General features: G+C 43.8%; 1 protein-coding gene, 1 long non-coding RNA gene and 1 pseudogene across 2 annotated transcripts in view; 1 reads left to right on the top strand and 2 right to left on the bottom strand.

Annotated features, from left to right (window-relative positions):
- The window catches only part of LOC132889600 (phenazine biosynthesis-like domain-containing protein), a 43,515-nt gene that overhangs the window by 19,889 nt on the left and 347 nt on the right, over positions 1 to 23,279 (bottom strand). Inside the window, exons 3-7 of the mRNA XM_060926269.1 lie at positions 14,916 to 15,014; positions 14,726 to 14,835; positions 1,542 to 1,571; positions 1,309 to 1,397; positions 855 to 1,030 (exon numbers count right to left, since the gene is read on the bottom strand). Of these exons, the coding sequence (XP_060782252.1) occupies positions 855 to 1,030; positions 1,309 to 1,397; positions 1,542 to 1,571; positions 14,726 to 14,835; positions 14,916 to 15,014 (504 nt within the window). The remainder of the gene's footprint in view (positions 1 to 854; positions 1,031 to 1,308; positions 1,398 to 1,541; positions 1,572 to 14,725; positions 14,836 to 14,915; positions 15,015 to 23,279) is intronic.
- LOC132889601 (uncharacterized) lies at positions 828 to 23,021 on the top strand. Its single transcript, XR_009655075.1, has 2 exons — positions 828 to 1,444; positions 22,720 to 23,021. It is a non-coding gene; the product is annotated as an uncharacterized LOC132889601 (long non-coding RNA).
- On the bottom strand, positions 12,110 to 13,728 carry LOC132889599 (zinc finger BED domain-containing protein 5-like; annotated as a pseudogene).

The following is a 23,279-nucleotide window of genomic DNA, read 5'->3' as shown; positions in this document are numbered from 1 at the left end:
ATGTTAGAAGTTAACATACTAGCCATTAGCAATGTTAGCCTGTTAGCTGTTAGCATGATAGCTGCCAGCATATTAGCCTTAAAGTGTTAGAATTTTAACAAATAGCATGTTAATCATTAGCATGTTAGAAAGCTAGCTGTTAGCATGTTCTCTATTAGCATGTTATCTATTAGCATGTTAGCATTAACATGTTAACATGCTAGCTTTTAGCATGTTAGTATGCTGTTAGTATGCTAACTGTTAGCATGTTAGTATGCTAACTGTTAGCATGGTAGTTGTTAGCATGTTGGCATGCTAGCTTTTAACATGATAGCTGTTCTGCTATAGCTCAGCAAGCACACTTTTTGCTTTTTCTCTGCAGAAATGCAGTCTAGTTTTAATTATTACTTATTAACAATACTTCTTGGGACCAGAAGAAAATTACAGAGGATTTTTTAACATATAAAGTTTCAAATGTGCATAAAATTTAAACCGTTGCCTATGAGCTTTAAATGTAATTCAGCCAAATAGCTGCAGTGTTTTAGTAAATAAAGTATCTAGTATCTTCCAGCAATGTGTAGCATTATAAAAGTTTTCATTATATAACTTCTGTTTATAAGTTAAAAAAAATGTTCTGAAAGTGTTGAATGACTATTGCATAAAGAACTAATGTATAGACATTTGCAATTTGTGCAATACTGAAAACCAATTTGGTTTATATACAATTGCAAAAAAATTGTAGAGCACAAAAGACATGTCTACGAAATGAGACTAAATTCAGATAGGGAGCCTGTGGGGATGGTGTTTTGCATGCTGGGGACAATGACAGGATTTTGTCCCTGTGTAACTCCCTAGTGTAAGGGGTACGAGTTTACCAGTCACTGGATCTTCAGGGATTCCGACCCACGGTGCAAAGTTACGGGAGTAAAAGTCATATCCTGGCTGTGACGTTGGTGCTCCTTTCACTGTGATGATAAGGCTCTTGATCCTTCCGCTGTCTTCACTTTTCAGCAGAGACTCGGTCATCGGACTCAGGGAAGTGAGCATGGACCTTTAACCAAATGATGATGATTATAATCGTTCATAATGAAGTCTGGATATTTTTGGAAATAGAGTTGCCTACTTTTTGAAGAACAAATATGTAATTTGCAAACTGTGCATCAGAACTGTGTTGATTTAAATAATATGCAGTTTTCATGGCCAAATAGTGTCGTCATCATCATAATTTAATGTGAATTTTTAACTAGATTCCACTACATGATGTATTAAAGTGAACAGAATAATCTTGTACATAGTTCTCTTTTCATTGTTTATTAGAGTCTCCTGTACCTGTCGCATGTATCAAGCAAACGCACTAGCAGTTTCTTTGTTGTCTTACAGTAACACACCTCTTGAATAGGCAAATCTCCCACAGCAGCCTGTGAAGTTAGGAAAATAGCTGTGGGAATCTAGACTGTATTTTCAGGTACTTTCAAAACACATTTACAAACAAAACAGCTTTTGAGCAAGACTATAACTCTGAGTGTGGTGATTTATATTATATTATGCAAAGGTAAACTTACCTTAAGAATGTCAGTAAAATTCTTTCTGTCCTATATGTAAAATATAGACACACAGAAAATTAACAGTCCTAAAGGCTTATGTTCAAGGTACATTATTTGGGATTTGGCATCTAGTGGTGAGCTTGCAGGTTTACAACCAACTGAATGCCTCTCTCTCAGCCTTCCCTGTCCAAGCATGTATTACAATGTACAGTGGGACTCAGGGGACCATAGTGCACAATCTCACTTCCACAAAAGTTGGGATGCTGTGAAAAATGTAAATAAAACAGAATGCGATGATTTGCAAATTATTTTAACCTATATTCCATTGAATGGAATACAAAAACAATATATTTAAATGTTCAAACTATTTGTTTTTTGTAAATATACACTCCTTCTGAATTTGATGCCTGCAACACTAAAAACGTTGGGACGGGCAACGAAAGACTGGGAAAGTTGTGGAATGCTCAAAAAATAAACCCCAGCTGTTTAAAACATTCTACAGGTTAACCAGTAATTGGAAAGGCTCAGCCATTCACAAGCAAGGATGGGGCAAGGTTCATCACTTTGTGAAAAACTGCGTGTGCAGATAGTCCAATGGTTGAAGAAAAACGTTTCTCAATGTACAATTGCAAGGAATTTAAGGATTTCACCATCGACAATCCATAATATCATCAAAAGATTCAGAGAATCCAGAGAAATCTCTGCATGTAAGAGACAAGGCCGAAAACCAACGTTCAACACCTGTGACGCTGCATTAAAAACCAACATGACTGTAAAAAGGATATTACTACATGGGCTTAGAAACACTTCAGAAAACTGTTGTTGGTAAACACAGTTCATTGCTGAAGCTCCAAATGCAAAGCAAAAGCCAAACATCAACATCCAGAAACACCATTGAATTTTTTGGACCCGAGCTCAACTGAGCTGAGAATTTCATGTTCAAAACTTCACCAATTCATGTCCTCCGTTCCCAAATACTTACCGAAAAGGTAATGGAACACAGTGGTAAACATGCCCCTGTCTCAACTTTTTTGGAACATGTAGCAGGCATCAAATTCACAATCTGGAGACTTTATTTTTAGAAGGTTAATAACCAGTTTAGCTCACATCAATCTCACACTGGGCTTTCAAATCTATCTGGGTTTAGGACCAGCACCAAGTATGCACTGTTTTGTACAAACCCAGTGGCTGGGTATTTTGCCTAACCTGTATGTCTTTGAACTGTAGGGGAAACCGGAACACCCAGAGGAAACCCACACAGACCTAGGGAGAACATGCAAACTCCATACTGAAAGGCCCTTGTCAGTCATGAGGTTCGAATCCAGAACCTTCTTGCTGTGAGGTAACAGTGCAAACCACTGCATCACCAAATGAGCAAATATTTGCCAAAAACAAAGTTTATCAATTTTGAACATTAAAAAAATCTTGTCTTTGGATAGTATTCAGTTGAATATAGGTCAGAAAGGATTTGCAAATCATCGCATTCTGTTTTTATTTATGTTTTATTACATTGCTAACCACTTACACCACTGGCGGCACGGTGGTGTAAGTGGTTAGCACGGTCGCCTCACAGCAAGAAGGTTCTGGGTTCAAGCCCAGCGGCTGGCGGGTGCGGAGCTTGCATGTTCTCCCCGCGTCTGTGTGGGTTTCCTCCGGGTGCTCCAGTTTCCCCTACAGTTCAAAGACATGTGGTGAGGTTAATATGGGACAGCCTTGGGCTGAGGTGCCCTTGAGCGAGGCACCTAACTCCCAACTGCTCCCTGGGTGCTGTTAGCATGGCTGCCCACTGCTCTGGGTGTGTGTTCACTGCTTCAGATGGGTTAAATGCAGAGAGGAATTTCGCAAGTGTGTGATGAATAAAGTTGTGCTTTCTTTACACAGCATCCCAACTTTTACAGAATTTTACTTTTACAATTTTGGGGTTGTAACTTCCACAATGATGTCATCGTCATCTATAACCATATCAAGTTGCCCGTCACCTTTTACTTTAAGTAAATATTTAGAAATTGTATTTAGTTATTCAGTGTGTAAAAACTTCCATGCAAAATAGCTCAGTGTGCTCCGTGTTGTGGTAGAGTTTTATTGTAGATGAATATTTTTGAATATTAGTGAATACCTTTTACAAAAGTAAAATATTTGCAGCAAACTTGCACCTATGCACGTGTATATGAGAGATTTGCATTTAGATTAGTAGGCTCAGTTCAGCAGTCCAACAGAAAAAGTCCAATTCAGTGTCACTTTGAAAACATTGATGAGCCCTCATCAATGATTTCCATCTGCAAAAGGCCACACCAATGATCATCCTTGTTTTTGGTAATTACCTGTCTTGATCTTTTGCTGATCTTGTTTTTCTTCTTTGTCAAGGATCGTTGAGGGCTCCCTTACTTTTTCTTGTGCTGAGTATTGTCCTCAATTTTTACAAAATTTGGGTGCTCAAACTTTGATTCAAACACTGATTCTACTTCATGTCTTAAAGTAATGATGGATGTCGTTTCTCTTTACTTAGTTGAGCGGTTCTTGATATAATATGGATTACTACAGTTGTGGAATAGGGCTATTTACTGTATTTTTATTATTTACTGTTTGTTTTCAAATGCAATTCCACTAATTAATGTGTACAACATAGATCTTTAGTAGAAAACCCCCCTGTAGAAAGAGTTGGAGGTGGGTGGAGCACAGAAGCATGGCAGGCCAGAATTGAGTTCTTACAAACACTTTTATTTTTGCGCTTTTCAGCGGCTTACTTTGCTCGCCCACACACACGCATACAAGTGTCCAGGTTGGGGAGCGCTCCCTTTCTCTGCTCTCTCTCTCCTTTTATAGGGCGCGGTCACTGGGGGAGACACACAAACACAGATTAATTCACGTCAGGTGCAGCGATTCTGCCACTTACCTTCCCTGACTCCGCCCTCCATTCACAGACACCCCCCCCCCCCCCCACGGGAGAGGAAATCCGCCACGACCATCTGCGCCCCCGGCTTGTGGACCACCTCAAACTTAAATGGCTGGAGTGCCAGATACCAATGGGTGATCCCGCGTTGGCATCCTTCATGCGGTGGAGCCACTGCAGGGGCGCATGGTCCGAACAGAGGGTGAAAGGGCACCCCAGCAAGTAGTAGCGGAGGGCAAGGACTGCCCACTTGATGGCAAGGCATTCCTTTTCTATTGTGCTGTACCTGCCCTCACGCACCGACAGCTTCTGGCTGATGTACAGCACTGGATGGTCCTCCACCTCCTGGGACAGAACAGCCCCCAGCCCTCTGTCCGACGCGTCTGTTTGCAAGGATGAGAGAAAAGTCAGGGGAGTGTAACAGTGACCCCCACACAGTGCAGCCTTTACCTCAGAAAAAGCCCGCTGGCATTGCTCCGTCCACTGGACTGGATCTGGTGCCCCCTTTATAGTGAGATCAGTCAGCGGGCTGGTGACGTCTGAATAATTAGGTATAAACCTATGATAGTATCCAGCCAGCCCCAGGAACTGTCTCACCCCCTTTTTGGTCTTGGGCCTCGGGCAGGCCGCAATCGCTGCTGTCTTATTGATTTGGGGACACACCTGCCCATTGCCCAAGTGGACGCTCAGATACCGTGCTTCCACCTGCCCAATCGCACACTTCTTCGGGTTGGCTGTGAGACCCGCTCACCTCAGCGACCTAAGGACGGCCCTTAGGTGGTCTAAGTGTTGCGGCCAGTCATTACTATAAATAATGATATCGTCCAAGTATGCGGCCACGTAGGTGGCGTGGGGGTGGAGGACCCTATCCATAAGCCGCTGGAACATAGCGGGTGCCCCAAACAGCCCAAAAGGAAGTGTGACGAACTGGTGTAAGCCAAATGGTGTGGAAAAGGCCATTTTCTCTCAGGATAATGGAGTCAAGGGGATCTGCCAATATCCCTTTGTCAAATCCAGTGTCGAATAAAAATGAGCCGTACCTAGTCGATCGAGCAACTTGTCAATACGAGGCATTGGGTACGCATCGAATTTAGACACTGCGTTGACTTTTCTATAGTCCACACAGAACTGGACCGACCCGTCGGCCTTGGGAACCAAGACCACCAGGCTGCTCCAGTCACTGTGGGACTCCTCGACGATGCCCATTTCGAGTATGGCCTTGAGTTCTTCCCGAACCACCTTTTTTTTTGTGTTCGGGCAGTCTGTAAGGGTGGCTGCGCATTACTACCCCCGGGGGCGTCTCAATGTGGTGTTCTATGAGGTGGGTGTGGCCAGGCAGGCGCAAGAACACGTCAGAAAATTCTGTCTGCAACTGGGCGGCCTCCGTGAGTTGGGTCGGGGAGAGGTGATCTCCACAGGGGACCGGAGCGGTGAGCGATGTCAATTTTCCTTTTTGAACCTCCGGCTTCTCCTCCTTCTCTGGAACTAGTGACACCAACGCCGCGGGGACCTCCTTGTTCTAAAGTTTTAACAGATTGAGGTGGTAAATCTGTACCGCCCCACCCCTGTCCATTCGCCTCACCTCATAGTCGACATACCCGACTCGCCGTGTGACCTCAAAGAGTCCTTGCCATCTGGCGATCAATTTGGAGCTCAACGTGGACAACAACACGAGTACTTTATCTCCCGGTGTGAATTCCCGCGCAGGTCAATAACGTGTTGAATTTCATTTTTACTTGTTGAAGGTCCCTCCTCCCAATTTTCCTGCAGCACATCGAGAATGCCACGTGGCTTATGCCCGTATAATAATTCGAATGGGGAGAACCCCGTGGAGGCTTGTGGGATCTCTCGCACTGCAAATAACAGGGGCCCAAGCCATTTATCCCAGTTGTGTGCATCCTCGCTTACAAATTTCCTAATTATGTTCTTGAGGGTGCGATTGAACCATTCAACTAAGCCAATCCGTTTGTGGGTAATAAATGCTGGTGCAGATAGGCTTAATTCCCAGTAAACCATACAGTTTGTGCAGTGTGCGTGACAAACGTAGTGCCTTGATCAGTCAGAATCTCTTTGGGGATTCCAACTCAGGAGATGACGCGGAAGAGCGCTTCTGCAATACTACGTGCTGAGATGTTGTGAAGAGGCACTGCTTCTGGATATCGCGTTGCATAGTCCACCAGAACTAAAATAAAGCGATTATCCTCGTGTTGACTGATCTAATGGCCCGATGAGATCCATCCCAATTCTTTCAAACGGGGTCTCTATTAATGGCAGAGGGCGCAAAGGCGCTTTTGGAATGGCCACGGGATTTACTAACTGGCATTCGCGGCATGCTGTACACCACCTACGGACATCGCCGCGAATCCCTGGCCAATAGAACCGGGCCATTATTCGGGCTAGTATTTTATCCTACCCCAAGTGTCCGGCCATGGGATTAAAGTGAGGTGCCTGGAATATAAATTCCCGGCGGCTCTTTGGGATCAAAAACTGTGTTATCGGGTCCCTACTCTGAGTGTCCTGTGTCACTTGGTATAATCTATCCTTAATGACGGAAAAATAGGGGAAGGACAGGGTGGCATTTGGCTGGAGCGTTTGACCATCGATTATTCTCACTTGGTCAAACGCATGCCGCAGAGTTTCGTCTCGCGACTGCTCTAACAGAAAATCCACGAGGGATTCCCCGAGAGAGGGAGGAGGAGCCTGCTGCTCCTCACTTTGACGCGGTGATGATGTAGACAGCTCTGTGACAGCTGCTCCCGCCAATGTCACACCAAGACCTCCCCCCGCTAAATTATGGCAGGCCCCACTCTTCACTATATGTGCCATTAATACCCTAAATCCCGGCCAATCAGTCCCCAAAATTATCGAGTGGGTAAGGTGAGGATTAACCGCAGCCTTTACTCCTAAATTTCTCCCCTCAAAATAGAATGTGGACCGACACTAAAGGGTAGTTGTGAACATCCCCGTGCACACAACACTTTCGCCAATTGTGCTCTCCCCAATGCCTTGTCTTGCACCAGGCTTTGGTGGATTGAGGTCTGATTACAGCCGGAGTCCACCAAAGCCTGATACGCATCCCCTTGGATACTCACCGGTATGTGATACGCTCCGGCCCGATCGAGGGCGGTCCCTGGCGCGTCGGGGATCTGGACCACCGTGCCCACCTCCATCGCCGAGCACTGATGCTGGAGGTGCCCCGGCTCCCCACAGTGCCAGCATACCGGCCCAGGCTCTCCCTCTGCACCGGTGTTCCAGAGCTCACTCACCTGAGGGGAGGGGGGGGAAGAGACACAGACAAGGACGTAAGAAACAGTAGGGCACTGCGGGTGCGGCGGGCCAGCTGGGGTGGAGCCGGCCCCCACCTCCGGGGTGGGGGAATGGAGCCAGGACGAGGAACAGAAGGGGGGGGAGAGAGAGAGAGAGAGAGAGAAAGAGGGGAGAAGAGGAGACATGCTGTCCTGCCATCGGAACAGCCACCATATGGTCCTCCGCCAGCACGATGGCCTGATCCAGCGACGCCGGGCGATGGCACTGGACCCACTCCACTGTTCCTTCCAGAAGTCGCCATCACGTTGATTCCCTCAGCATCGCGGTTGTCGGCCCATAGCCACCGCCGGCATGCATCCCGGAGTTGCTGGCCAGACGCAAACGGCTGGCCGGCCGATCTCCTCCAGGCGCAATGCACGGAAGCACTGCCGTTGTTGCTCCGGGGTGCGCCCCACACATTGGAGGACGGCCCTGTGGAGGTCGGTGTAGACCAGCCGGCTGTTGGTGGGGAGCTGTAGGGGAGGAGGCGCGCCGCGCTGTTCCACCGGCCAACCTCATGCCTCTGCTGCTCGCTCAAAAAGAGCGAGAAAGGCTTTGGGGTCGTCCTGCGGACCCATCTTCATTAGGGTGAGGTGGGGCGGGTCCGCGGCGGTGGTGGACCCCGCCGACGCGAGTAGGTGCCGGAACGCCTGGCGATCTTCCTGCTGCGCCAGCACCAGGGCTTCGAACCATTGTTCCTGCTCCTTCCGGAGGGCAACCAGCACCTAGTGCTGACTCTATTGGGCTGTGGCGAGGGCATGGACCAGGTTCTTGAAGGGGGAAGACTCCATGAGGCTGTTCTCTTCTGTGCTCCGTCCTGGGTTTCAGCACCACTGTAGAAATAGTTGGAGGTGGGTGGAGCACAGAAGCACAGCAGGCCAGAACTGAGTTCTTACAAACACTTTTTTATTTTTGCGCTTTTCAGCGGCTTACTTTGCTCGCCCACACACATGCACACACGCACACAAGTGTCCAGGTTGGGGAGAGCTCCCTTTCTCTGCTCTCTCTCTCCTTTTTATAGGGTACGGTCACTGGGGGAGACACACAAACACAGGTTAATTCATGTCAGGTGCAGTGATTCTGCCACTTACCTTCCCTGACTCTGCCCTCCATTCACAGACTGATGCTTGACCACGCCCCTGCTGCCACACCCCCCAAAAAAATTTGGTGCACAAATTATTTATTTTGATATAAAAAAAACTGAATGTCTCTCGGCTGGCCTGGGAACACCTCGGTGTTCTTCCCGAGGAGCTGGCCGAGGTGTCTGGGGAAAGGGAAGTTTGGGCTTCCATGCTCAGACTGCTGCCTCCGTGACCCGGCCCCGGATAAGCGAAAGAAGACAAGATGAGACGAGAAAACTGAATCAGTGTTACCAATTTGGAGACTTTAGCAACATTTCAGGGAGCCAATAGTGCAGATGAGCAATGAAAAACAACCATGCAGCTTACTGTCCTTCCATTTGCCAGAAATTTTCACAGCCTTCTGGTATAGTCACTGCGGCACAGTGTACAGGTAAGTGTTGGAGCTCATGCGGTTTTGTATGCTCACTTGTAGGTGGGGCCATTTATGCAAATGGGATAATTATTACTATTAATTGGCACTTTGTTTTGCAGCAGAGTACTGAAGGTAGTGGAATCTGGGTGTCACTGGGTGTTGTGTACCATCAGCTGCACTGCGCTGTGTGCGCGTGTGTGTGTGGGTGTGTGTGTGGGGTGTCTTCTGGCACATTCCCTCCCAGCAGTGTGCCTCCCCACTGGTAAGCCTCTGCCCTGCCATAATAATAATAATAATAATAATAATAATTTAACCTGTATTCCTACTTAGTACTGTCATAGCCTTCGACATGAGTGTGGTTTTTTTTTTGTTTTTTTTTATTATAATTTTTATTCCATCATACCAACTTCTTGACTCTTATAGCCATATGCTTTTATTGCCTACTGATCATGATCTGTTTCAGTAAAGTTTATTTTTGTATGGAACACATGCTACTCATTTGTAAAGTGAACCTGTGTGACCGGTAGTATCAGGTAATATTTCTCCAGGTGAAATTCACAGAGTTGCATCGTCAACTTGTTAATTTATAATTGCTAGCCTGTTAGTTTCAGCAACCTATGATCTCTAGCTCCAAAATTGGTACAGATGATGACATAAGACTTATGTCATCATCAGTGGTTCCCAAACTTTTTTACATCACGTACCCCTTGAAGCATTTCATCTCCAACCGCGTACCCCCCCCATGCACAACAAGAAATAAAAACACGAAACTGTTAGGGAGCAGAGTTTTATTAACTAGCTTGCAGATATTAAATACAACTACAGATGAACAGGCATGAGAAATAAGAAACAAGAACTAAGACTAAGAACTAATTAGCCTGTTAAGAACATAACCAAACCTGTGGAGCTCTGCGTCGAGTTTGAGAGGGGGCGTGACCGGAGCGAGTTCATTAAACATGACCGAAATCCAGGTTAATGTGAAGGGTGTGCTTGAGAGGATGCACATAGCCCCCTTATGTCTGGTCGAATCGGAGAAAGTTTCAGCCTTAAATCGTCTTCTACACACAGCCTGTGCCAGTATTTAGTTTTCAGGCTCATCAGAGATGAGAACCCCCTCTCACATAAATACGTAGTTGCGAAGGGCATTAATTTTTTGACAGCGCGTGTTGCCAGTTCAGGGTACTCTGTGCACAATCCTATCCAGAAATCTGTAAGAGGCTTGTGGTTGAAATCAATTTTCATGGATCCTGTTGATGCTATGTCAATGAGGTTCTCTTGTTCAGATACTGGCAGGGCAGCAGGGACAGTAGAAAAAGGATGTCGAATCCAACTGTCCGACTCGTCACTGTCGGGGAAGTACCTGCGCAGCTCAGCAGCCAGCTCACTGAGATGTGTTGTGATGTCGTGCTTGATGCCGTCTGTCAGACTGAGGTGATTTTTACACAGAAAATCATGCAAGAACGGAAAGGCCTCTGTCTTGTTTTTGCCCACACAGTCTATCCAGAGCTTCAATTTCTGGATCATTGCCTCGATTTTATCTCGCACATTAAAGATGGTTGCGGAGAGCCCCTGTAATCCAAGATTAAGTTCATTCAGCCGAGAAAAAATGTCACAGAGATAAGCTAGTCGTGAAAGAAATTCTCCATCATGCAAATTGCCAGACAGGTGAAATGTCTGGTCAACAAAAAACATTTTAAGTTCATCTCTTAAAGGCGTCACGCAGTGGCGATAAAAGTCGCATTATTCTGCACCAGAATGCTTTCGAGATTCGAAATAAATTGACCGTAGATTTTTCAAAAGCTTCCCGCGGTTGTAATCGGTCCTTATTTGGTCATGCCCATCACTTGAAATTTCCCGTGTTCGCAGCGCCCCCTCTCGGTCAATGGAACAGCTGCGTGACGTCATATCAGTAACCACTCGGTGCAGTTGCAATGGCAGACACACCAGAAAATAGGAGCGATGCTGAGGAAATTAGCTTTGATTTTACCGATACAGAAGAAGAAAATGGCCCACAAGTAGAGATTTTGACAGCTGAATGTCCTGGTGGTATCCAGCCTTACAGATTTGAACCTGAGCGCTCATCTTCAGAAGAAAATGAGGACAGTTCTGACGACGACAGAAACGAAGACGAGAATGAAGAAGACCGGCGACTTGAAGACTTGTTTTGGTTGGTTTCTCTGACTAAATCACTACTTGTGTGTATTTTTAAAGACCATTTTCACTTGAATTAGAATGCTGTGTGATTTAATCTATGATTATGTGTAATACTGATAGCTGTAGGGGGTGAAAGTATAGCTAGAAAGATTGAATTCTAGCAACTTGACAGCTTGCGATCTCGCGAAATGCAGTGGGCCTTCTGATACAGTAGACCCTTTGATATTCCAGTTTTCATCATTTTCCTTTTATTGCGGTTGATTTTAACTTGATATTCAGTATGTTATAGGCTGGGAGTATTGAGCTTTGTATTGTATTGTTTAGTAAACGTACAATCATCAGTAATAAGTGATAATTATTAGTTAAAGGCAGCTCTGTGGCATAAATCTTTCAATTAATCTTCTGTCATCCATTTGCTAAAATTATGTGCCACATATGTTATCAAGACAACACTTCATGTGACAAAGAAAGATATGACAAATACATAAATGTATGAAAATCATTTTGTAAAATTAATGATTGATACATAGAAACACTTAAAACATGTGTTTTTAAAAAAATATTTTTTTTCTATCAATACCTAGCCATGACCTTGAAATCAGATCCATTGATAAAAACAGTCACAAATAGTGTTCAGTGTTCGTTATTACAGCCAAACACAATACACTGATTAGGCATTTTGTATCACAGAATATTAATACATCATTTCATAGTGTTTTGAGTGTTCAAAACTATCCACAAACTGAATAAATCCACAAAATCCGCAATGTAAACAACTCTGGTAAATGCACGCTATAGAGAAATCATGGCGACAGGCCAGCATCACCCAAGGGAGGTTACTGGTATGACATCACACATAAGTTGACCTAGTTAACGGCTGGCTGCCTAAATTTGGCTGTGCGCGTCAACTTTAAATGCTTGTAGCGGGCGCATCGTGACACTGAGATCGCGGGAAACCGAGGGGCTTGAATAACCCACCAAACCCGACATTTTGACACATGATATAGCCTGATTGCTGAAATTACCGCACGACGCCTTTAATTCAAAGACGTGTGTCAATACTTTCCCCCTTGCTAACCAGCGCACCTCCGTGTGCAGTAGAAGAGATGTATGGTCGCTGCCCATTTCATTGCAGAGTGCAGTAAATATGCGAGAGTTCAGAGGCCTGGCTTTAACAAAGTTCACAATTTTTACAGTTGTGTCCAAAACGTTCTTCAAATTTACAGGCATGCCCTTGGCAGCCAGAGCCTTTCTGTGGATGCTGCAGTGCACCCAAGTGGCGTCGGGAGCAACTGCTTGGACGCGCGTGACCACTCCACTGTGCCTCCCTGTCATGGCCCTTGCGCCATCTGTGCAGATGCCCACACATTTAGTCCAAAAAAGTCCATTCGATGTCACAAAGGTGTCCAGCATACGGAAGCTGTCTTCCCCTGTTGTTCTTGTTTCGAGTGGTTTACAGAACAGCATGTCCTCCTTAACTGACCCTTCATGGATATAACGGACATATACCAGGAGCTGTGCCAGGCCGGCCACGTCCGTTGACTCATCCAGCTGTAGTGAATAAAATTCACTGTCTCGTATGCGAAGCAGTAACTGTTTTTAAAACGTCTCCAGCCATGGCACTGATACGCCGAGAAACGGTGTTGTTTGATGAAGGCATGGACTGTGACACTTTTTGCCTTTTTCCCCCCAACATTACCCCAACCACGTCTGCGGCAGAAGGTAGAAAAAACTCCTCCACAATATTGCGGAGCTTGCCAGTCCGGGCTACTCGGTAGCTCACCATATACTGTAAGATGCCTCTAACCCTTTCTTGTTTATTGTGTCTGGTTTTCTTATGCTGCTCTTACTGGTAGAAAGCCCACGTAATTCCCTTACAAAAAACTCCCGTGGTTTATTTTTCAAGTGAGGGTGATTCGTCTCCAGATGTCTGCGCAAGAGTGACGGTTTCATTGAGTTGTGAGATAACACTTTTGTGCATACAACGCACTGTGGCTGAATAGACGAGCCAGTACCAATACAAGTGAACCCCAACGAAATGTAGTTCTCATCATATTTGCGTCTTTTTTCTCATGTCGTTCTTTCTGCATCCATATGCTTGCTCATGTCAGGGGGGTCATCATACTCACAGTCACCGTCAGCGGCACAAGCCATGCTAGTAGCTTGATGAGCAACAGTATCCCTACTGCTGCTAGCACCCTGATCCACGAAAGAGAAATCTGGGTTGCTGTCACCGACAGGGGCATCCCCGATAGTAGGCCTAGGAGCCGATGGCGTCTCTGTGGAGGGGGGGGTTTACTCTTTTCAGCCATTTGTCCATGTTCGTGTTTGTTCGTTCTTTATTAGCAGCGACGTTTCATTGCCATAGCAGCAAAGTGACATGCAGCTAAACTGACTGAAGTTTCGTGTTGGCCGCCTAGCAACAACTGTTTCAGTTGAAGGGAGAATCTTCGAGCCTAACTTTGTGTGCATGCGTAGTAAAGTGCTGGGACTGATTGGCAGGTTGCTTATTTGTTGTATTATGTTGCCTATATTCGTTGCTATTTGCATAATTTTTTTTCTTCCCACGTACCCCCTACAATCACGTCGCGTACCCCTAGGGGTATCCGTACCACAGTTTGGGAAGCGATAACATAAGTTATGGAGCATGTTCCAAGAAAGTACACTGGATTTCGCCCAAGAGTTGAAATACTGTGTTGTTCTCTATGAACTAAGTAGGTTCATGTTTTATCAAGCATCAGCCTTAAGATCTTATTTCTTGGTTCTGATATTGTGCATTTTTATGCCTCCACCACCTTAAGGTGCAGGAGGCATTATGTTTTCGGGTTGTCTGTCCGTCCGTCCATGCGTGCGTGCGTCCGTCCGTCCCGAAACCTTGTGAACACGATATCTCAAAGGCTAATGAAAGGAATTTCACCAAACTTTCACCATTTGTGTGCTTTGGGACAAACATGAACTGATTAGATTTTGAGATCAAAAGGTCTAAGATCAAGGTCACTGTGAGGTCAAATGTCTGTCCGAAAACCTTGTGAACACAATACTCCAAGGCAAATGAAAGGAATTTCACCAAACTTTCACCATTTGTGCGCTTTGGGACAAACATGAACTGATTAGATTTTGAGGTTAAAAGGTCACAGGTCAAGATTACTGTGAGGTCAAATGTCCGTCCTCAAATCACAACTTAATAAGGCGTGTAGTCTACCAGGCGGAGGCATCCCCATCGACGCCGTTGGCGTCGAGTTCTATCTAGTTTTTTTTCCTGAAACAAACACAATTGTTGAAATAAACTAAAAAATTGTTTACCAGTGGGTACATTGTCCAAATACTTTATTGGGTCTCTATATTTCAGTGGCTGTACCTGAACTTCTGGTTTATTGAGAGGGAAGACCATCACTAGTGATTCACCGCGCTGATGCACCAATAGCTCTCCACTCAGAGTCTCAAAGGCCACCACAGAGTTGGGGTTTTCTGAGAAATAATAGAGCTTTGCTATAGCATTTATCACTGCTGAGTGTATTTTCAAAGTGTTACAAATAAAACACTTTTACTTTTCTTGTAAAAGAGCACTGCTGCTGAAGCCAGTGTCGCATGGCCACAAAGGTTGACTTCATGTGTAGGGGTGAACCAGCGTAAGCCAAACCTTGCTCCTGGAAAAGACCATTTATTATACATACTTATTATTATCAGACCTATTAAACATTATAAATGCAATATGAGAGGGGTTTTGCATTTTCATTCTGATATCCATTGTACATCACTGTGCACAATACCATATACAACCCCAAGTCCAAAAAAGTTGGGATGCTGCTTAAACATAAATAAAAACTTGGTTTTCTGGAGTGTTCCCGAACCCAATCCTTCATTTAAAAAACCCAAAAATTATTTATTTATTTATTGGTAAACATGTGCTCATTCTGAATTTGATGCCTACAACACATTCTATAAAAGTTGGGATGGGGTATGTTTTCCACGGTTACATCACCTCTTCTTTTAACAACACTCTAAGTATTTGGAAACTGATGACACTAATTGCCGAAGTTTGAAAGTGAAATTCTTTCCTGTTTTTGCTTGATACGTATATGACTTCAGTTGTTCAACAGTCGCAGTTGTTGTATTTTATACTTCATAACGCACCTCACATTTTCAATGGGTGGCAGGCAGGCCAGTTTAGCACCTGCACTCTCTTAATACAAAGCCATGCTGTTGTAACATGCAGAATGTAGCATTGCTTTGCTGGAATAAACAGGGACATCCCTGAAAAAGACATCATCTGGATGCAGCATATATTGCTCCAAAACCTGTTTGTATGTTTCAGCATTAATGGAGCCTTCACAGATGTGCAAGTTACCCATGCCATGGGCACTAACACCCCCCCCATACCATCACAGAGGCTGGCTTCTGAACTTTGTGCTGGTATCTGGATGGTCCTTTTCCTCTTTAGCCCAGTGGCCAAAACATCCATGATTTCCAAAAACAATTTAAAATGTGGACTCGTCAGACCACAGCACACTTTTTCACATTGCATCAGTCTATCTCGGATGAGCTCGGGCCCAGAGAATTCAGTGGTGTTTCTGGATGTTGTTGATGTATGGCTTATGCATTGTATGATGGATGCAGCGACAAACTGTGTTTACAGAAAGTGTTTTTCTGGAGTGTTCCCGAACCCATGTAGGTAATATCCTTCATACAATCATGTCAGTTTTTGATGCAGTGCTACGTGAGGGCTTGAACGTCACAGGTGTTCACTGCTGGTTTTCAGTCTTGCCCCTTACATGCAGAGATTTCTTTAGATTCCCTGAATTTTTTGATATTATGGATTGTCAATGGTGAAATCCCTAAATTCCTTGCAATTTTACACTGAGAAAAACATTATTATTCAACTATTTGCCCACACAGTTTTTCACAGATACTCTTTTTCAAACAAACGAGTTCTGTTCTTATTTGTGCACCAAATTTTGAAACATTCAGAGCATTTCGACAAAAAATAAATTGAATCAGAACCTGAAAAGCTGCCAAAATATAGATGGTTTTACCAGTGCAAACCGTGATGACATCAGTTGGCATGTCATTAGCTTAGAGAGGAAGTGGAGCACAGCAATGGAGAACACAACAGAAAATAATACATCCTCAGAAAAAAATGGACCAAAAATGAATATCTGCAATAACAGAACAAAAGCTTACAAGTAATCAGTGCGCTCTGCCATCTTGCTATTACTGTTTACTCCTGTTGTGAATTGTGCAACGCCCTATGTTCACGAAGCATCCTTGATTACAACGGTTTCATTCAACACTGGTGAAAACATGGGCCAGTTTGCTAGCTGGCACCAAGGTTCAAAGAGTCCTGAATGGAACTGGTTCAAGAACCTGCTCCCTGTTGGTCCAAAAGGGGTAAAGGTGGTGAACCTCAACCCATCCTTGTTTGCAAACAACTGAGCCTTTCCAATTACCAATTAACCTGTTTACTTGTAAAATGTTTTAAATACAAGGTTTGTTTGTTTAACATTCCACAACTTTCCCAGTCTTTTGTTGCTCTTGTCCCAACTTTTGTAGAACGTGCTGCAGGCATCAAATTCAGAATGGGTGCATCTTTACAAAAACAATAAAGTTTCAGTTTGAACATTTAAATATCTTGTCTTTGTATTGTATTCAATTGAATGTAGATTGAAAATGATTTGCAAATCATTGCATTCTGTTTTCATTGACATTTTCCAAAGCGTTTCAACTTTTTTTGAATCAGGGCTGTAAATTCAAATTGCAGTTGAATTTGGATTATTTCTCAGCAGAGGTGGAAAGAGTACTAAAATATTATACTCAAGTACAAGTACTGTTACTCTGATGAAATTTTACTTAAGTTACCAGACAAAAAATCTACTCAAGTAAAAGTAAAAAGTAGATCATTTAAAATGTACTTTGAGTAAAAGTAAAACGTTACTTTTAACAATGGGTGTTTTCTGCCTCCATTGTGTTGTGCAAAAATGAAAAAGAAGAGGAAACAAGGATATATGTACATCTCAACCCAGATGTTTTATTTAAAGGAAGTGTATCAAATTGAATGCTTAGGATAATGCTGCATTAAAACTGAGACAAACAAAAAAGGTCAATACACACAGTCATGTCGTTTACATCGCCCTGACCACACACAAAGCATTGTACATGAAATATGAAAGTGAAATGTTGCACCGAAATCTCGTAGCTTGCCTGTGTGCACTGTGTGTTATTAAACAATTCAATTCAAACATTATTTGTTTTGCTTAGTATTCCTTTCTGGCCTGTTGGATGTAGAATGGTAGGAGGACTGATCACGTCAGGTTGGCGAGCTAACTTTCTTGCATGATTAGCCAACCGAATAACAGACTAGTTACCGTTATGTTACAGTACCAACAGGTTGCTACTTCAACATTAGCAATGCCATCCACTATTTTTGGAATATAACCAGCCTATTGTCGGTTTTACTATGGAAAGGAAACATTATGATCAAGGGCGCAGATATGTATTTTGAACTGGGGGGGACAAAAAACTGGGGGGGACAAAGCTGCCAGCAAACCAACCCCAACCCCGATATGCCTGTCAAACTTGTTGTGGGTAACCATAGCAACCAAGCTCGAGCTCGCAACCTGTGCAGTCTGCGCAGCTCAACCAACCGAATATCAGTCTTTGTTTTGTTTTATGTGAGTTGTTGCAACTATGTATGTACTGCTGTGCACCTCAATAAACCGAATGGTAATTAGTCTTTTGATTTTTCCGTGAGGTTTGCCTTATGCAAAGAAAGACAGCATAGACGTTTTTTCCTCCCTATAAGTGGGGGGGACCGAACGAAGTGAATTTAAATCTGGGTGGGACGAATCCCACCCGTCCCACCCTCTATCTGCGCCCGTGATTATGATGACAATACTTACCTCAACATGCTTGCGCAGATTAGACGTCGAATTTTTGTATGCCGCAATGGTTGTCTTCTTGGGCACACATAATCTGCATTGCATAATGAAACTGTCACCCCTTTTCTCTACGAAGCTGAAGTGATCACGTATGTAGGGCCAGGGGTGCACTTCATTACTGGAAGAAATTGCATTTTCTGCAGGGTCGTCCACCACAGGTTCCTTGGTCTCCTCCATGTCTGCAGGGGCGCTTTATCAATACCCGTGGCCCAGGGGCTAGGCCCCTCATAGGCTACCTGTCAGCCCTACCCTTACCGTTGGCCAGGAAAACACTCTTATTTTATTTGCAATATGTGTCAAGCATTTACAGTGTAAGCACGTAATTAGCCTAGAAGCCTACGATAGGTTACGTTTGGCTCAGCGTAGCTGCGCAAGGCCCACGCTCACATCGCTCAACACATCCGACCACAGAGGGAGAGAAGAACACGCGCATTATCATTACAGAGCCAGTTCTGATTATTACCACGGACAGGACAGTGATACTGCGTAACTTTCACGCAGGGGCATGGCCAGAGATAACCACACAAGCGCGTGTGCGCTAATGTAGACCTATGTGTTGTAAACATAAAACACACACACCTACAGACAAGTCCTTTTAAAAAATAAAATACATAAAAATAGCTCGGCGGCATGAAAACAAACATTCACTGCAAGACAAGGTGCCCTAGAATCGCCATCAGTTTTTAATATCTATATGGACTTTGTTGTCAGGATTGCACAGCATGAGATATCAAAACTGTACCCAGATACAGGCTTCAAGTTCAGATATTGCATTCCAAATGAGGTATCCACAAGAGAAATGCGTACGAAAGCACGAGCATCAGGAGAGGGTTGCATAACAGAGATTCTATACGCAGATGATCAGGCCATACTCGCTGGATCCATCGAGGAGCTTCAGAATATTCTTCAGTTGTATGATAAGACCTACACCCGCTTTGGTTTACAAATATCATATGTCAAAACAGAAACAATGGCTTTTAACGTCAATGAGGATATCAAATGTAAACCAAGTATCATTTCCCTTGGCGGCACTAATATTAAAAACGTCCGCACCTTTAAATATCTTGGTTATAATGTCAGCAACTGTGATGAATCCTCACACTTCCTGCATGCTAGGATAAGTGCTGCATTCATGAAATGGAATGAACTGAAACACATTCTAACCGACCACCGAATACTACTAAAAACCCGTATAAAGTTCCTAGTGGCATGCGTTCGATCTCGCCTCCTGTACAGCACACAGGCATGGCAACTATCATCCAGTGAAATTCACAAAATTGAGGTAGTGTGGCACGGCTTCCTAAGGAAAATGATTAAAGGTGGATATAAACGAAAGAATGCCCCTGACCAAAAGAACACTACAAATGAAGATATAGACTGGAGCTACAAGCTGTCCAATGCTGACCTCTGGAAACTGACAGGAACCCAGGATATAAAACTATCCTGCCAGGCTTTCGTCTAAACGGGGGAACAGGGGCGCTGCGCCCTCTTACTCTCGGCGTGCGCCCCCTTACCGACTCCGTGAAAACATCCCAGCAACACTACGTGACAATGTGTCTGATCATCAAATACTTTATAATTGCTCCAAAAATGTTCCAATCATAGTAGATACACCACCAGACGGTGCAAAAACAATCTGAATTGGCGTTTTCCAGACTGAAGCGCCATGTTGTTTACTTGTCGCGGCTGCTCTCGCGAGATTTGACATGGGTTACTGACAAGGTCAGCTGACTTGTAGAGCGAGATTTCTCGAGACTGAATGAACTTTCACCCACCGGCGCGGGAGCTTTTGACAGAAGTAGTTCGCGAGTTGTTTTTGTTGACACTTGGGCATTTAATGATGTCATCCCGCGGCACGAAGCGGAAGAAAGCCAAAGACTGTCCGGGGCAGAAGAAGATTACTTCTTTCTTTTTCAATGTTGACAGACAATTTGTTACAATTCCCCTCTCAGATAGCCTCAGAATGTCCCATTGGAGCATTTTTCAAAGGCTTTGCACGACGGGGAGGGGGGGGGGGGGGGGACAACCGGCACCATCTCCCCCCCCCCCCCCCCCCCCCCCGCTTTGCTCCCCTCGCCATGGTGAGCGCCCTCATGCTAAATTTTTCTAGAAAAAACCCTGCCTGCTACGTACAACAACTAAAATATATTGCTCACGTTTGCCGGATGGGCAATAACCAAGTGCAAAAGCAGCTCCTGTTTGACAAAAATGGTTACAAATGGACGAAATGGGAAAATCTGCTGGGCATAGACACCCAACAGATAAGACGTATGATGATGGACAAATCAAACTTTGAGCAACTGCTGCAACTGCTACAGCAGAAGCACCCCTAGAGAGTTTAACTTTTGACAGGGAAACATGATGATGATGATGATGATGAAGGTACTTGGCTCGGCGGCCACATGAAACGTAAACACCATGGACAGCGGCCAAACTCATAACTCTACAGACCGAAATACACGAAACCAAGTCCTACTAGGGTCTATTTTACCGATCTATGTTCAAGCATCATGCAAATCTTCTTTCTCCTTGAATAAGACCGTGCATTCAACTGCCTTTTTGACATGACTGCATCGAAATACCACTTGCAACAATATTTCATGCACTCCATCAAGAAAAAAGTTAAACATGATGAACACGGGCATACTGTTTTGAGCATATGATTTTTTAAAAAGAAACTAGCTACATCAAAGTCCTTCAATAAACCCATCCTTTAGCGCAAATGAGCTTAACCTAGTTCAAAGCATGACGCTAGCAGTAGCTGCATAAGGCAAAATCATGTGGGCCTTTCGTCAACAACAAGCCACGGCGGGCAAATATTAATAATCAAGCGTCCTTACCTTAAAACATTGTCTTGACCACAGAACTTCTCAAGTATTTCACTTAAATCCACACGGGTTAACAACACACCCAACACAGCTAGCGAGAAATGTGGATCTGCGCTAGCTTTGTATTGCTATTCCCCTCAGTATGCTTACTCTGTCTGCTGCCTGAACTGTGAAAATTATAGGCTACAATCTTTTCATCAATTTCTTCAGTAGATGCCGTTTTAGACATTTTATTATCCCCATCGAAATATTATACTAACAGGATTATAACTCAAATCACACGACACGTATTCAAATCACAACTGATTTATTTTACTGTTGGACAGATCATAGCATATCTAGCCTAGCTGCACATAGCCTAGCTGCTGGTAGGCTGATAACTGATAAGTAGCTGATATTCTGAACAGATTGGTGATCCTTACCTTAAAAAAGTCTGTGACTTTAGGCAACGATTCTATCATTACCTGCATCTCTCTTTTTTTCCTTTTATGCGCCCCGCTAACATGTGGACGCTTCATCTTTCAAAGCCTCTAAATTTGTGTCTCTGTAGTCTGTAGTCTTTGGCGCGCTTTCGTGCGTGACGTTACATTTTGTTACATTTTATTCTGGTACAGTTGTGGGTGTTCGTTTCGCGAACCACATCCACCATGTCTCTTACAGCAGGCTACTGTGCGCTCATTTATTTCTAACCTTATTTCTATCCGTACATTAATGTAGGCCCACGATTCCGACAGTTTATTATTTTATTAATATTACAAGGCCCCTGATTGGCTGTGGCCCAGGGGCTTGAGCCCCCCGAAGCCCCCCCCCTTAAAGTGCCGGTGCATGTCTGCCATCGTCTGTGTGAGACTCGCGCGCGCGACAACTGTCCTTCCCGTGATTCATTTCCAGAACGCATTTCCCCTTCTCCGTTTTAGCCTTTTTTATTTTTTATTTATTTATTTTTTTTACTCAGTAACAGTTGTGATGTAAAATGTACCGAAGTACACTACTTAAAAGAAAACATACTGAAGTAAAAGTACACTCTTTAAAAATTGCTTGAAAAAGTATAAGTACACAAAAAAGCTACTCAAGTACAGTAACGCGAGTAATGTAATTTGTTACTTTCCACCTCTGTTTCTCAGATTATGCACAAGGGAAATACAGTGACAAAAGCAGGTTTGCGTAAAGTTATTCTGAATTTAAATATAGTTTGGAAAATGCTATGTAACCCATTGGGATATTAGGTGTTATTAGATTATTTCCTTTCAATAACAATTTATGTATTTTCCTGTCTTCTGTTTCCATATTCGCCATTTCATATTTAAGTCATCCTTTTATTTTAACGCAGATGTCTATTTTTCAGTTTGTGAGCAGAAACGTCATAACAAACACGCTCATAGATTCAGGAGGAATGGTTAATTCCTATTGGTGTAAAATGAACTAAGTTCTGCCTTTTTGCTCCAGAGGGAATGAAAGAACCGAGTTGAAACGCAAGTGAAATGTTGTTAATTAAATTTTGGAAAGAAAGAAAGAAAACAGTTCAGCAAGCAAGAGTTGGAGAAGCCTTGATGATCTTTTTGTTGTTATACTTTTATCTTCTCGGCTAGGTTTTTTGGAAACCCTGGATTCTGGATCCTGAGCTGGATCGATTCTCTCCCTGACGAGAGGGATGGCGAGCCACCTGTGATGAACCCCTGGACTTTGGGAAGCCTTTGAGTTATTCGTCTGCCTGCGGTCAGCGTGGTAGGATTGAGGAAAGGATTTCCGGAGACAACTGAACTGAATGGACATTTATATTTTTGGGGAAATATTTTATTTTGGTGCACCAGAAATTACATTCATTGTCTGATTGTTGATGTTGTGAAATGTTGGAAATTCATGTTAATACAATTATCTTGTTATAATCTAACTTTGTGCCCTAGTTACTCGTGGTGGTGTCCAACTCAGTTAATTACCCCTCCCTGCAAATCTAGACTAATCTGGTCCAGTGTCCATTTACCTTATAGGTGGGTTACAGCTAGTTTGCCTGCTTCAACAGCTACCCTCAGTCCCTGATAATCACGTATAAACCTGTGGTTATGTATAAATTGTACGTCTAAACCCATGTATGTATAAACCCATACCCATTTGTAAAATATTATACAAACATGACAGCTTTAAAAGCAAA

Source organism: Neoarius graeffei, chromosome 7, assembly GCF_027579695.1.
Source record: "Neoarius graeffei isolate fNeoGra1 chromosome 7, fNeoGra1.pri, whole genome shotgun sequence".
Lineage (NCBI taxonomy): Eukaryota > Metazoa > Chordata > Actinopteri > Siluriformes > Ariidae > Neoarius > Neoarius graeffei.
Note: the sequence above shows the minus strand (reverse complement) of the source record. Positions and strands in the feature narration are given on the sequence as shown.